At 38.4% G+C, this 13,329-nt stretch overlaps 1 protein-coding gene across 2 annotated transcripts; it reads right to left on the reverse strand.

Annotated features, from left to right (window-relative positions):
• Nucleotides 1-5,632: 5,632 nt before the first annotated feature.
• On the reverse strand, nt 5,633-10,594 carry il20ra (interleukin 20 receptor, alpha). 2 transcript variants are annotated; one of them, XM_086264474.1, is made up of 8 exons: nt 10,121-10,594; nt 9,343-9,469; nt 8,868-9,091; nt 8,612-8,787; nt 7,860-8,004; nt 7,454-7,590; nt 6,681-7,151; nt 5,633-6,515 (listed from the first exon to the last, which is right to left on the reverse strand). In XM_086264474.1, exons 1-8 carry the CDS (start codon nt 10,167-10,169, stop codon nt 6,315-6,317), a joined length of 1,530 nt encoding a protein of 509 aa, XP_086120600.1. In that variant the 5' UTR covers nt 10,170-10,594; the 3' UTR covers nt 5,633-6,314. The 2 variants fall into 2 exon arrangements, with proteins under 2 accessions (XP_086120600.1, XP_086120599.1); XM_086264473.1 differs by having other exon boundaries at nt 5,633-7,151; nt 10,121-10,593.
• Between the last annotated feature and the right edge of the window lie 2,735 nt (nt 10,595-13,329).

Raw genomic sequence — 13,329 nt, forward strand, 5'->3', positions numbered from 1 at the left:
ATAGGTTTAGAACGGGCCTGGGAGTTTGAGGGTCCTGCGCAGTATCTTTACATTTCCTACGAATGCGCTCTTCTGGACAGAGAGATCTTGGATGTCAGAGATATTGGATGTTGTGGGATCCAATTAAGCTACTCGTCCAGTTCCCTTGCCTTGCCACTTGTCTTCACCGTCTTCTGTTCCTTCTTCCTGATGTTCCTATCACTTATACAGGAACAACAACAAAGTGCACAAGTGAATGAAAGAACTTAATTTTGTTTCACCAACTTTTCAAATCAGGACATAGAATGATAAATGTTTTAAATGATTAGGGGCGGTAAGTGTAAAGACAATGCACTAGGTACAATCGCCATTTGCTTACTTTATCCTTTACTCTTTTAACAATAATCTTTTTATCTTCTTCAAAGCTACATATTTTGAACATTCATCACATATTGTGACACCTGGAACAAAATTCAAGTTATAAGCATCTTAAATCTAAACCACATTACCATAAAAAAAATGTGACTTCAGGGTAAACTTGTAATTACATAAGTTCAGTCTAACTTTGAGTTATTGTTCCTTAGTATTCTTGTCATTTTCCATCAATTGAATATTTCTTTTCTTTCTTCAATAAAGCACACACAGGTGTCAGCAAAACCTAAACACTGAGATACACAATAAGCCAGGTTGTATTTATGTCTTTTGTGAAGTATACAGAGCTTAAAACCTCTGCAATCTCAAAAAGATAAAATGAATTGTAAAAAACAAAACAAAAAAATTAAAACCACATAAAAACTGTCACAGTGGGTGGAGGAAGATGACTTGAATACGAGGACTCCAAAGAATTTAACAAACAAACTTAGTAATCAAATGACTACCCTTTTATTTAGGCTGGGTGCCAAATTCTGTTGAACAAAGCAAGTATCCAGTGACAGAACACACAAGGGAAGGTAAACAGATATTCAAAGATCTAAAGAAAAGCATATTGTCATGAAATTATACCTGGGTAATCAGAGTGAAGTGCGGAGAAAAAATCAGAATACACTGAATAAACAATTATATAATGACACTATACATCAAAATAATACATTACATATCAAATTTTGTGTTTTTTATTTCTATTTTATTTTATTCCTAAAAACAGTGAAAGTCATGCTGTGTAATAACACAATGGCAGTGCTAAATTTAAAAAAAGCTAATTGCTGTACTTTATTCAAACTTTATAAATATAATTTTGCAAAAGCGCTTTAATGACACTTTAATGACACAAACTTATCCCAGGCTGTTTTTGCAAGGCCTGCAGTGCTTGTTCGCTTGGTTCTTGTACAGTGGGGCAAAAAAGTATTTAGTCAGCCACCGATTGTGCAAGTTCCCCCACTTAAAATGATGACAGAGGTCAGTAATTTGCACCAGAGGTACACTTCAACTGTGAGAGACAGAATGTGAAAAAAAAAAATCCATGAATTCACATGGTAGGATTTGTAAAGAATTTATTCGTAAATCAGGGTGGAAAATAAGTATTTGGTCACCTCAAACAAGGAAAATCTCTGGCTCTCACAGACCTGTAACGTCTTCTGTAAGAAGCTTTTCTGTCCCCCACTCGTTACCTGTATGAATGGCACCTGTTTGAACTCATCATCTGTATAAAAGACACCTGTCCACAGCCTCAAACAGTCAGACTCCAAACTCCGCCATGGCCAAGACCAAAGAGCTTTCGAAGGACACCAGGAAAAGTATTGTAGACCTGCACCAGACTGGGAAGAGTGAATCTACAATAGGCAAGCAGCTTGGTGTGAAAAAATCAACTGTGGGAGCAATCATCAGAAAATGGAAGACATACAAGACCACTGATAATCTCCCTCGATCTGGGGCTCCACGCAAGATCTCATCCCGTGGGGTCAAAATGATCATGAGAACGGTGAGCAAAGATCCCAGAACCACACGGGGGGACCTGGTGAATGACCTGCAGAGAGCTGGGACCAAAGTAACAAAGGTCACCATCAGTAACACACTACAACGGCAGGGAATCAAATCCCGCAGTGCCAGACGTGTACCGCTGCTGAAGCCAGTGCATGTCCAGGCCCGTCTGAAGTTTGCCAGAGAGCACATGGATGATACAGCAGAGGATTGGGAGAATGTCATGTGGTCAGATGAAACCAAAGTAGAACTTTTTGGTATAAACTCAACTCGTCGTGTTCGGAGGAAGAAGAATTATGAGTTGCATCCCAAGAACACCATACCTACTGTGAAGCATGGGGGTGGAAACATCATGCTATGGGGCTGTTTTTCTGCCAAGGGGACAGGACGACTGATCCGTGTTAAGGACAGAATGAATGGGGCCATGTATCGTGAGACTTTGAGCCAAAACCTCCTTCCATCAGTGAGAACTTTGAAGATGAAACGAGGCTGGGTCTTCCAACATGACAATGATCCAAAACACACCGCCCGAGCAACAAAGGAGTGGCTCCGTAAGAAGCATTTGAAAGTCCTGGAGTGGCCTAGCCAGTCTCCAGACCTCAACCCCATAGAAAATCTGTGGCGGGAGTTGAAAGTCCGTGTTGCTCGGCGACAGCCCCAAAACATCACTGCTCTCGAGAAGATCTGCATGGAGGAATGGGCCAAAATACCAGCTACTGTGTGTGCAAACCTGGTAAAGACCTATAGTAAACGTTTGACCTCTGTTATTGCCAACAAAGGTTATGTTACAAAGTATTGAGTTGTATTTTTGTTATTGACCAAATACTTATTTTCCACCCTGATTTACGAATAAATTCTTTACAAATCCTACCATGTGGATTCATGGATTTTTTTTTCACATTCTGTCTCTCACAGTTGAAGTGTACCTCTGGTGCAAATTACTGACCTCTGTCATCATTTTAGGTATGGGAACTTGCACAATCGGTGGCTGACTAAATACTTTTTTGCCCCACTGTATTAAAACAGAGACATCTATGTTAATTTATGAAATCAATCTTTTTATCTACATTTTATCTGATATAATAATTATATATAATCAGATGGTAAAAATGGCTTTCATAAACACCAAGAATAATAAGTAATGAACAATAAATACATGTCTCCTTCTTTGCAAGCTACATATTCATTGCATAGGACAAAGTAATGAATTACAGGTACTATTAGCATTACTTTTTGGGGAACAGTTCTTCACATATTCCCGTGACCCACCCCAAAGTGCCACTGCACTGAAAACTGTTTTTGCAAAATTTACTGACAACAATGTACATGTAAGTTACACGTAAATGGCAGTTTATTCTGAGAACAGCTACTACATAATGAATATAATCAGTAAGGATATGAGTGTTTAAAAATAGTTCCCAAATGCTCTATAGACATTTAGTAAGTTCCTTGCAGACTGTTTAGCGTATCTAGGAGGATTTAGGGAACAGATATCCATACGTACACAAACTTTGAGTGGGCCAGATAGAAACATTTGTCTAACCATACTTCAAAATTGTGTTATATTATGTGCATTTAAGAACAGATACTTTGGTGCCAATTCTGTCTATTTGCATAGATGCAGGCTGAAATAAAAGCTCGCACAAACCTTTTTTCCTGCGTATAAACAAGCTGTCAACAGGAGGATTACAAGCTAAGTACAACAGCTTAGAACAGATGAACAGCGTGCTTGATCTCAGCATCCTTTGATTTCTGGAAGTGTTCCTGAGTCTTTGACAGTATAATGCCTTTTTTTAAAAATGTGGTGCTACTACTGGGCCCAGAGATCAAAGTCATCCAATATTGATTTTTGTTCTTCTCCCTTGTGCACAGAGACTTCTCCAGATTCTCAAAAAAGATTGATAATATTGTACTTTATTATGTACTATAGATAAAGTCTTCATAATTATACACTGAGAAACATCATTCTAAAAGTATTCCACTATTTCTAGATGTAGTTTTTTGGGCAAACCCATGCTCACCTTTTGAGAATCTTTGCCTCTGTAAGATGCTCTTTTCACACTCTATCATGTTACTGACTTGTTGTTAATGAACCTAATTAGTTACAAAATGCTCTTCCAAATATTTTTTACTACAACTTACCTTTCTAGCTTTTTGCTGCCCCCCATACCCCCATCCAAACATTGTGATGTGTTGCTGCCATCTAATTTAAAACAACCTAATAGTTTTCATGAAACAGTAAAATGCCTCAGTTTAAATATTTGATATGCTCGCTGTGTTCCATTGTGAGTAAAATATGGGTTTATGACATTTGCATTGTATACAGTGTCCTAATGCCTTCTTAAAATACAAGGGTTTAACTGGACAACAAACTATATAAAGCTATGAAACAACATGGATATCATGGTTTTAAATGAACGGTTAACCAGAGTTCATGCACCAAACTGAGTTCTGTAAATGCATTAACCTGAAACAACCTGTTTTAGATGTTATCAGTGTGCAGAATGGACGTTAGAAGTGGGTGTCAGAAACTAAATGTACCCGTTTCCCCTCTGTGTTGTTTTAGTAACACAAAGGTTAAGCTTCCGTGCGATCTGCTCACACGGAGAAGTACTGTTTCTTACAGCCTGCGTTCAAGCGATCTTTTATTGCTCAATGTTCCATTTGCCAGAACTGAACTGGGAAAGAGGGCTTTTACTTATGCTGCCCCTTTCACATGGAACATGATGCAAAAAGACTGGAAGATAGCAGATCTTATTTCATTAAATGCTTTTAAGTCCAGATTGAGAGAGCCAGAGAAAAATGTTTTTAAAATGTAATTGTTATTTATAATATGTATGTAACTTTGTAATTTCAACGTGTTGTCGCCTCTTGGCCAGGACTCCCTTGCAAAAGAGGTTTTTAATCTCAATGGGACTTTTCCTGGTTAAATAAAGGTTAATAATAAATAATAATAATAAAGAAATAATTTATTCTCAGAAAGTCCCATTGAGCTACAAAGAGATGGTATGAGTCAGATGTTACAAATTAACATATTTTGGGCAGTTACAACTTCATGCAGGAACAGCACGGGCACAGAAAGAGGAACTGTGTTAACACAGACCACACTGATTTCCTTCAAAAAAAAGTCAAAACAAAGCATAATTTAAGCACAAATGTTCAGAAGTGCCAGTGAAAGCCTTTTGTGTACTTTGTAATGATCACATATTTTAACTGCTATTTTAAGCGTGTTGTTGGTGTTGGAATGCAGGACTCACTGCAGTAAACAAGTCTGACAAGTTCTAAATGACAAAGTGTAAAATATGTTCTGTTCAGCTCAGAACAGAAACAGCAAAAATGGAGAAGAACAAGGTAAAACCATAATGTTGTTAATACTGCAGATGGGAATACATTTGCAAGGTTCAGAAGAAGCGACAAAAGACGATATGATGGCATGATCAGATTTCACAGATTTAACCAGTTTTTTTTTAACCCAAAGGCACAAAGGTAGTGGACACATACTGCAGATCATACAACTCATTATTAATCAAAGATGTTGTCATGATCATGTACAGTTACACTTCTCATTCCACTTAACATCAACATTTCCAGTTACCGAACAGATACTGCTGTTACTGGCAGTGAAAACGAGGGATTCGCTTCACAAACACAACAGCGAAAGGTGTATAGTCCACAGTATTTAAATAAAAGCAGGTTGAATGCTTTACTCGGAACAGCATGATGGACAAGCTGATAAAAAAAACCAAAAAACAAACAAACTACCCACTGTAATTCAACCTTTACAAGTAAACACGGACACGTACGGTCATGCAACATCTACAATACACTGCGATCATACCCTTAAAAGAAAACACACGGGTAAAGTTTCCTATATAGGATTTTGCTGTACTTTCTATTTAAAAAAAAAAAAAACCCAAACAAACATCTGATTATCTTAGAGAGATATGTCAGACACCAGTCCAGAATGAAGTGTAGTTTCTTCGTTATGTTAGGTTATGATCATATGTTGTATTATCTTCTGTCACTATCAGACAGCTACATGAGGATGAATACAGATTCAAAACAAATTACATTAAAATATACAGTGTATCTTGTAATTAAGATAAATACATATCCTTCAAAGTTCACCATAGTATGATTTCTTCATGTGTATATCAGTAGATTTTCAGCTATAAAGGTAACATTATTAAGTGAGTACTAAGTACTAAACGCTGCTTTTATCACACACTGTATGCATTTGAATAGAGCTGAGAAACTGTATACTGGCCATGTTTCCTGGATTATCTTTCAAGAACAGGGTTAGTGGTTTTTACTGATGAATATCATCTACTGATCCATGGGGATCCCAACAAAGTCCCATTTGTTGAAAACCTTCTCCACTTCACTCCCTGTTTCCACCTGTCGTGTTCTAACTCTTTCTATTCCTCTTCGTCACTTGCTTGGCTGACAGAAACATTATCTAGCCTCAACCTAGCTCTCGTCACATACTCCTCTTCACTCCGTCTTCTACCTCTCTCTAAAAGTAGAGGTACATGCAGTCCTCTTTCATGATTGACACTAAAGTCATCTAGCGTGATGTCAGATTGGTCCGAGGAGGAGGCAGACATGTTTGGAATGTTCTGTGGGGCATAAGCAGAGATTAAAGGCACATTTTCACAGTTGTTTCCTTCCTCCACACCTCTGTTTGCCACTCCCTCCCTATGTGTGCTCCAGATCACCTCTCCATGCAGCTCTTCTCCCCTTTTTACTTCCTCCATTGTTTGCAGATTTAACCGAATGCTTACCAGTAAACTTTCAATCTGTCCATCCTTCTTTTTATTGAGCCCACATGTAGCTGATCTTGGAAAAGACTGTAAACCTGCAGATGACTGGCCATGTGTTTGCATGGGGGTTTGTTTGCATGTCCAAGAAGTGTTAGCCTGAGGAGCGTAAGCTCCACCAGAGTTAACGCTCTCAACTCTCCGGTCTCCATCATCTTGATTCCCTCCTCTTGCTTCCTCTTCTCCTTCAACAATGATTTGAGGAGCCATGCTGATACCCCCGTACTCAACGGACAAATCATCCAAGGGAGCCTCATGCCTCTGGGGCGAGTAGCTGGGTGGGGGATCCACAACTTGTAGAGAGTAGATGGGGTGTTCAAGGCCTGACATTGTGAATAAGTTTCCTGGTGGCTCAGGGCTGATGGGGCTGATTGGGATGAGGTTGGAACTCTCAGGAGGGAACAAAATAGGAGACTTGTGAAAAGAAGGTGGGTTCTGGAAATTGGAAGGGAAGGAAAAAGGTATGAAATGTTTGATAATTTACCTTTGAAACACTACTCAAAGATATCTCATTTAGGTGAAATGCAAAGCAGTAGTTTCAGTTTGCAAGTGCAATTATGTCAGTGGTTCCCTAAGGTGAATTGTTAAATTCGTATTTAAAAAAAAAAAACAAACAAACAACAACAACAACAACAACAAAACAACATGCATTGCCCAGTTTAGCGAACCTACATTAATTAAAGTTAAGTGCTGTTTAGGTATTGAATTGCCAGTATGTTTATATGCATTTCTATTACCAGTATATTTGGACTGTGTTGGTCTTTCCCAGACAGGTAGCGATGGAAAAGGTAGGCAGCTGCAATGATCATACCAATGCACAAAGCTGGAACAACAATACCCACAGTCACACTCTGCAGCTGCTCAATCACAGGGTCTAGAGAAGAAAAAAAAAGAAAAAGAGGGTGAAGTGAGTGAAAATATTTATTCATCCAGGGCTTGTGATGTGAAAAGAAAATAATCTAACATCTGAACCATTTCCTTGACCGACATATTTGGCTCACACAAGGAAGTACAATACACCTGCCGCACAAACACTAATCGCTCTCCAGCTTTGATATCATGTTTATTGACATTTTTTTCTACATTTCAAACAGGGAGCCGAATATTCTCATTTACAGACACGGTCACGCAATGGAGTTGTACCTTGAGGTGTGGTTATGCAGAGCCATGCAGAGGACTGGCAGTGGATTGGCATCGAAGAGAATTTCAACTGTGCAGAAAAGCAGTATTCCATGTTGTACTTCATCAGGCGGTATTTGTACACGCTGCCAACAACTGGGAAATGGTGCTAAAAACCAACAAGTGCACAGATTAGGTAGTGCTAGAGAGTGGGAAAGAATTTTGGAAAGAATTGCTGCACAAAAAACAAAAAGTTTATGCTTTGTGGGCGTAGGTTAGTTTGTCGTCATAGCTACCCATATGGAAAAGATATATATAAATCTTAAAGTTTGTATCCGTCTTGTGTGAAACTTGTATGAAAAGCATATAAGAGTGAAAACAGATATAAGATCCCTTGAAAAATTATATAATGAAACTTGTATGTTTTGGATACTTACGAAAACAATGTATGAAAGTAATGAGAAAGTGGCCACTTTCATGAGTAATCACATATAAGTTTTTACTATTTCTTTTCCATATATAAGCAGTTAAAAAAAAACTAAAAAAAAAATGAAGTTGTAGTAGTTGACTCAGTGCTTTACAAGGAAGTTTTCAATACAATGTCTAGCATGAATGTTTTTATTTGTGCCTGACAATCCTGTTTTTGAAATGAAAGCAATTCAGGGCAGCAACATCAGATAGAGATTGTTTCACCTCTTCCTAGAATTTTAAAACTTTTCTTATATGCGGAGTCAAGCTACAGTAGTCATATATATTTCTACTTGATTTATACCTACCGTTTGGTTCAGATGGGTGTTGCGAACAGAGAGGTTGTAAGTCATCTCGGCATAGAGAGTCACCATGGAAAGCGCTGGGGTGTGGTTGTTTGATGGATACCTCATCGGTCCCATCATAGTGATGGTGGCACTGTTGTTTTCAATTTCCACAGAAAGCAGTGGGGGCCCCAAAGTAGCTACAAAGTTGGGCAAACCTCTATTGTTTAAAGTGTAAACATGTTAAATATGATGTAATGCTTTTGTTTCTTTAACTTACTGTCTGTCTTTGGCTCAAATCTCCTGGGTGTGAAAGCCCATTTGGAAGAAGCCCATTTGGAAGACGCTCCCCTCTCCACAGCACGAACTTTGGCATAGTAACCCTGGTTCTCATCCCACATCTCACTGGTTAGATCACACCACGTCCGGACTATTTTTGTACAGTGCTGCACTGCCTTCCAGTTCACCCGTTTCCCCTTCTTACCTTGAATTCTGTCTCCATAGCTGGAAAAGACAAAGACCCACACATTCAGAGGTGAACTTTTGCACAGGTTGAGCAGAGTTTGCTTAAAGTCACAGTCAATAAAGAAAATTAACTTAAACAAGGCAGACTGATTTTGAGATCGTGTTGCATTTTATTTCTTTTAGCCTTGCTGGAACTTTTTTTTTGTTGCCAATAAATCCCTTTGGGACTGCATCTAGGCTAGTTCTTGGGAACTATACATTTTTATTTAAATTCTAAAACATTTACTCACATGGAATATTGCACTGTGTAGAGCGTTTCATCTGCGTAATTGCCTTCTCCTGGAAACCACTGCAGCACGTTCCTCAGATTTACAGAAGAGAAGGTGACATTGATGGGGCTGGGAACAGACTGGGAGACTGAGGGGAAAGAGACAAGAGGTGAGGTGCCTGTCATCAGAATATACACTAGCTTCTAGTTGTCCTGACTGACCTTTAAACTTCCCCTGTGTTTAATGGTACTATTCAACTAGTTGTCCACATATGACCATAAGGTGTGAGCTGTCACTATGATTCACTGCCTTTCAGACTTTGTTCCACCTCACACAGTACACTTAGCTCCTTATAAATCATTTCAAGTAGGCAAACACAATAAAAGTGTTTGATTAAAGATTCTCTATGGGAAGATTATCCAGAGTACATTTTGCACACAGATCAAATAATGTGTTTTATGCTTTGATCTCAGGATGAAAAACCTGAGTCTGTAAAGTGAGTTTACACTTAAAGTAGAGCTAGATGGACTAATACATTTTTTGTTAACAAAACCACACGTGTTTGTAGCTCTAACAGCCGCTTTCTGCACTTAATGTGGAAGAACTAAATTACAATGTGTTAATTTCTTTAATGATCTCATCGTTGGGTGCATTGTTGTAGTATAAAAGTCAGTCCGCTTAAACTGAATAAACGCCATAAAACTAACTGGACAAAATGGAAACAGTGGAAACAAAGAAACCCAGCAGCCACAAAGTAACAACAAAGAAAATAGATATTTGCATTTAAATGCAGACCTACCTGTGGAGTGCAGGCTATAAAAAATGAATAATGTGAATATAGCCAACATCTTTGTACGGAGTCGTCATGTTTTCACAAAAACAAGAAAGCAAATACTTCCAATCCCCTCGGCAGGTTCCCCCCAGTTCCTCCTCATAGTACACCTGCCCGCAGTTCTCTCGATTAAAGGAAATTAAAACCACGCACTCAAGGTTTAAAGTGAAAGAATGTAGCTGAAGTCGGAAGGGTTACGTGAAACTGCCAACCAATAAAACCCCGTGGATTCAGTTAAAGGAATCCCTGCGACCTGACAGGCTTCCTTGTTCCTTAACAGGTGTTGTGCCAAAAAGTGATTGTCTGCCAGAAACTGATTGCCGTCCGCGGGAGCGCGCGCAGCTGCTTAAAGCTGTAGCGCCCGGATTACTTGCGTTGCCAGCTACTTCCGTGCAACTGATATAACGGGCGGGGGGGGCAAACCAACACATTTATGCCTTTGTTATTAGGCAAAGGTATGCATTTATGAAACTTCAACGTTTCTTGTAACTGAATTATGACGCTTTTCAGAACGTTGCTTTCGGTGTGTAGCGCAGTCACGAATGACTACACGCATCACGATGGAATAATTAATGCCTACAGGTTTAGTATGTCTACTCTCGTTGTTCATATTTGTTATAAGACTGTCGAATAGTAGTTAAAACAATAAAGACCATTTGTGCCAGTATCACCATGACTCTTTCTTGTTTGTTCAGAATAACGACTGAGAACATGGCATTTTAGCGCTACCAAAAAGTGATTGTGGCCTATAACTCGTCACTGAAACAATATTTCTGCTTCAAACTTGGCGGATGTCATTCAGAAGGGTCATATGCCAAATATTACATCTCAAACAGTCCCTTAGAACTGCTGGATAACCTGTAAAGGAACATTAACATTGATAATATGCCATTTTCAGCCTGCCAAAAAGTGATTGTGGCCTATATCCTGTCACTGAAGCAATGTTTCTGCTTCAAACTTGGTGGATGTCATTCAGAAGGGTCCTATGTGACATATTATATCTCAAACACTCTCCAAGAACTGCTGAAAAACTTTTAAAATAACATTAATACCGATAATATCTCATTTTCAACCTGCCAAAAAGTGATTGTGGCCTATATCTAGTTAATGAAATACTATTTCTGCTTCAAACTTGCTGCATGTCATTCTGAAGGGTCCTATGTGACATATTATATCTCAAACACTCCCTTAGAACTGCTGGATAACCTGTAAAGGAACATTAACATTGATAATATGCCATTTTCAGCCTGCCAAAAAGTGATTGTGGCCTATATCCTGTCACTGAAGCAATGTTTCTGCTTCAAACTTGTTGGGTATCATCCAAAAGGATGATATGTGGCACATCATATCCCAAACAGTCCCTTAGAACTGCTGGATAACCCGTAAAGGAACATTAACATTGATAATATGCAATTTTCAACCTGCCAAAAAGTGATTGCCGCCTATATCTTGTCACTGAAACAATATTTCTGCATCAAACTTGTTGGATATCATCCAAAAGGGTTACATGTGACACATTATATCTCAAACAGTCTCTAAGGACTGTTGAATAACTATTAAAGGACCATTAATACCCATAACATGCCATTTTCGACCTGCCAAAAAGTGATTGTGGACCATAACTTGTCACTGAAACAATATTTCTGCTTCAGACTTGCTGGAAGTCATTCAGATGGGTCATATGTCAAATATTATATCTCCACCAGTCCCTTAGAACTGCTGAATAACTTTTAAAGGGACAATAATACCTATAATATGCCATTTTCAGCCTGCCAAAAAGTGATTGTGGACCATAACTTGTCACTGAAACAATATTTCTACTTCAAACTTGACTGATGTCATTCAGAAGGATCATATGTGACACATTCTGCTGAAAATTATGTATTCCTCAAGAGATGTAACTAGGATGCCCTACTTTTGTTCGCTGTTGTGCGCAGCTGTTAATTAAACTCAAATTTGGCAAACAGTGGAAAGCTAAAAAATTACGTAAAACATTCGACAAACTCACCTTGAACCTCAAAGTTCTTTGCCTTTCGACGAAAATTGCACTTTTGTGTGGTGGAAAACCCACTAGGCAAGGTTCCATTGGTTTTAAACGACAGGATATCGGAATAAAGAGTGGGGTCCATGACTCTGTAACGCTTTTCTTACACTCGGCTAATTGAAGCACTTTAGGCCTACCAATTGAGCTCTAAGCAAAACAACAGGATGTTGAGTAAATTTAAATCGGAAAAACATTTTTTAAAGGGAAAAGAAAAAGTAATATTCTAAAACATCAGAAATATTTTATTAAAGAATGAATGAAAACTTTCCAAAACGTGAAATTATACTTATATTTAGATAAGACAATGTATACAATCTAAAAGTTTTTTATTTTTATTTTTAAAAAGAAATGTCATGTCATTATGTGCGTAATAAATATTGTTTCAGTGACAAGATATAGGCGGCAATCACTTTTTGGCAGGCTGAAAATGGCATATTATCAATGTTAATGTTCCTTTACGGGTTATCCAGCAGTTCTAAGGGACTGTTTGGGATATGATGTGCCACATATCATCCTTTTGGATGATACCCAACAAGTTTGAAGCAGAAACATTGCTTCAGTGACAGGATATAGGCCACAATCACTTTTTGGCAGGTTGAAAATGAGATATTATCGGTATTAATGTTATTTTAAAAGTTTTTCAGCAGTTCTTGGAGAGTGTTTGAGATATAATATGTCACATAGGACCCTTCTGAATGACATCCACCAAGTTTGAAGCAGAAACATTGCTTCAGTGACAGGATATAGGCCACAATCACTTTTTGGCAGGCTGAAAATGGCATATTATCAATGTTAATGTTCCTTTACAGGTTATCCAGCAGTTCTAAGGGACTGTTTGAGATGTAATATTTGGCATATGACCCTTCTGAATGACATCCGCCAAGTTTGAAGCAGAAATATTGTTTCAGTGACGAGTTATAGGCCACAATCACTTTTTGGTAGCGCTAAAATGCCATGTTCTCAGTCGTTATTCTGAACAAACAAGAAAGAGTCATGGTGATACTGGCACAAATGGTCTTTATTGTTTTAACTACTATTCGACAGTCTTATAACAAATATGAACAACGAGAGTAGACATACTAAACCTGTAGGCATTAATTATTCCATCGTGATGCGTGTAGTCATTCGTGAC

Source organism: Aulonocara sp. 'chitande type north' Nkhata Bay, linkage group LG15 (genome assembly GCF_057382095.1).
Source record: "Aulonocara sp. 'chitande type north' Nkhata Bay isolate Kocher_YH1m ecotype deep benthic linkage group LG15, A_spYH_male_GT1.1, whole genome shotgun sequence".
NCBI classification, from domain to species: Eukaryota; Metazoa; Chordata; class Actinopteri; order Cichliformes; family Cichlidae; genus Aulonocara; species Aulonocara sp. 'chitande type north' Nkhata Bay.

Bases quoted from the DNA above. Each gene is read 5' to 3' on its own strand.
- il20ra (XM_086264473.1), bottom strand. From the start codon at position 10,169: ATGTTGGCTATATTCACATTATTCATTTTTTATAGCCTGCACTCCACA. The intron at 9,470-10,120 runs GTAGGTCTGCAT...CTTTCCCCTCAG, and splicing joins TTATAGCCTGCACTCCACAG to TCTCCCAGTCTGTTCCCAGC. The intron at 7,591-7,859 runs GTACAACTCCAT...TTTCTTCTCTAG, and splicing joins CTGCATAACCACACCTCAAG to ACCCTGTGATTGAGCAGCTG.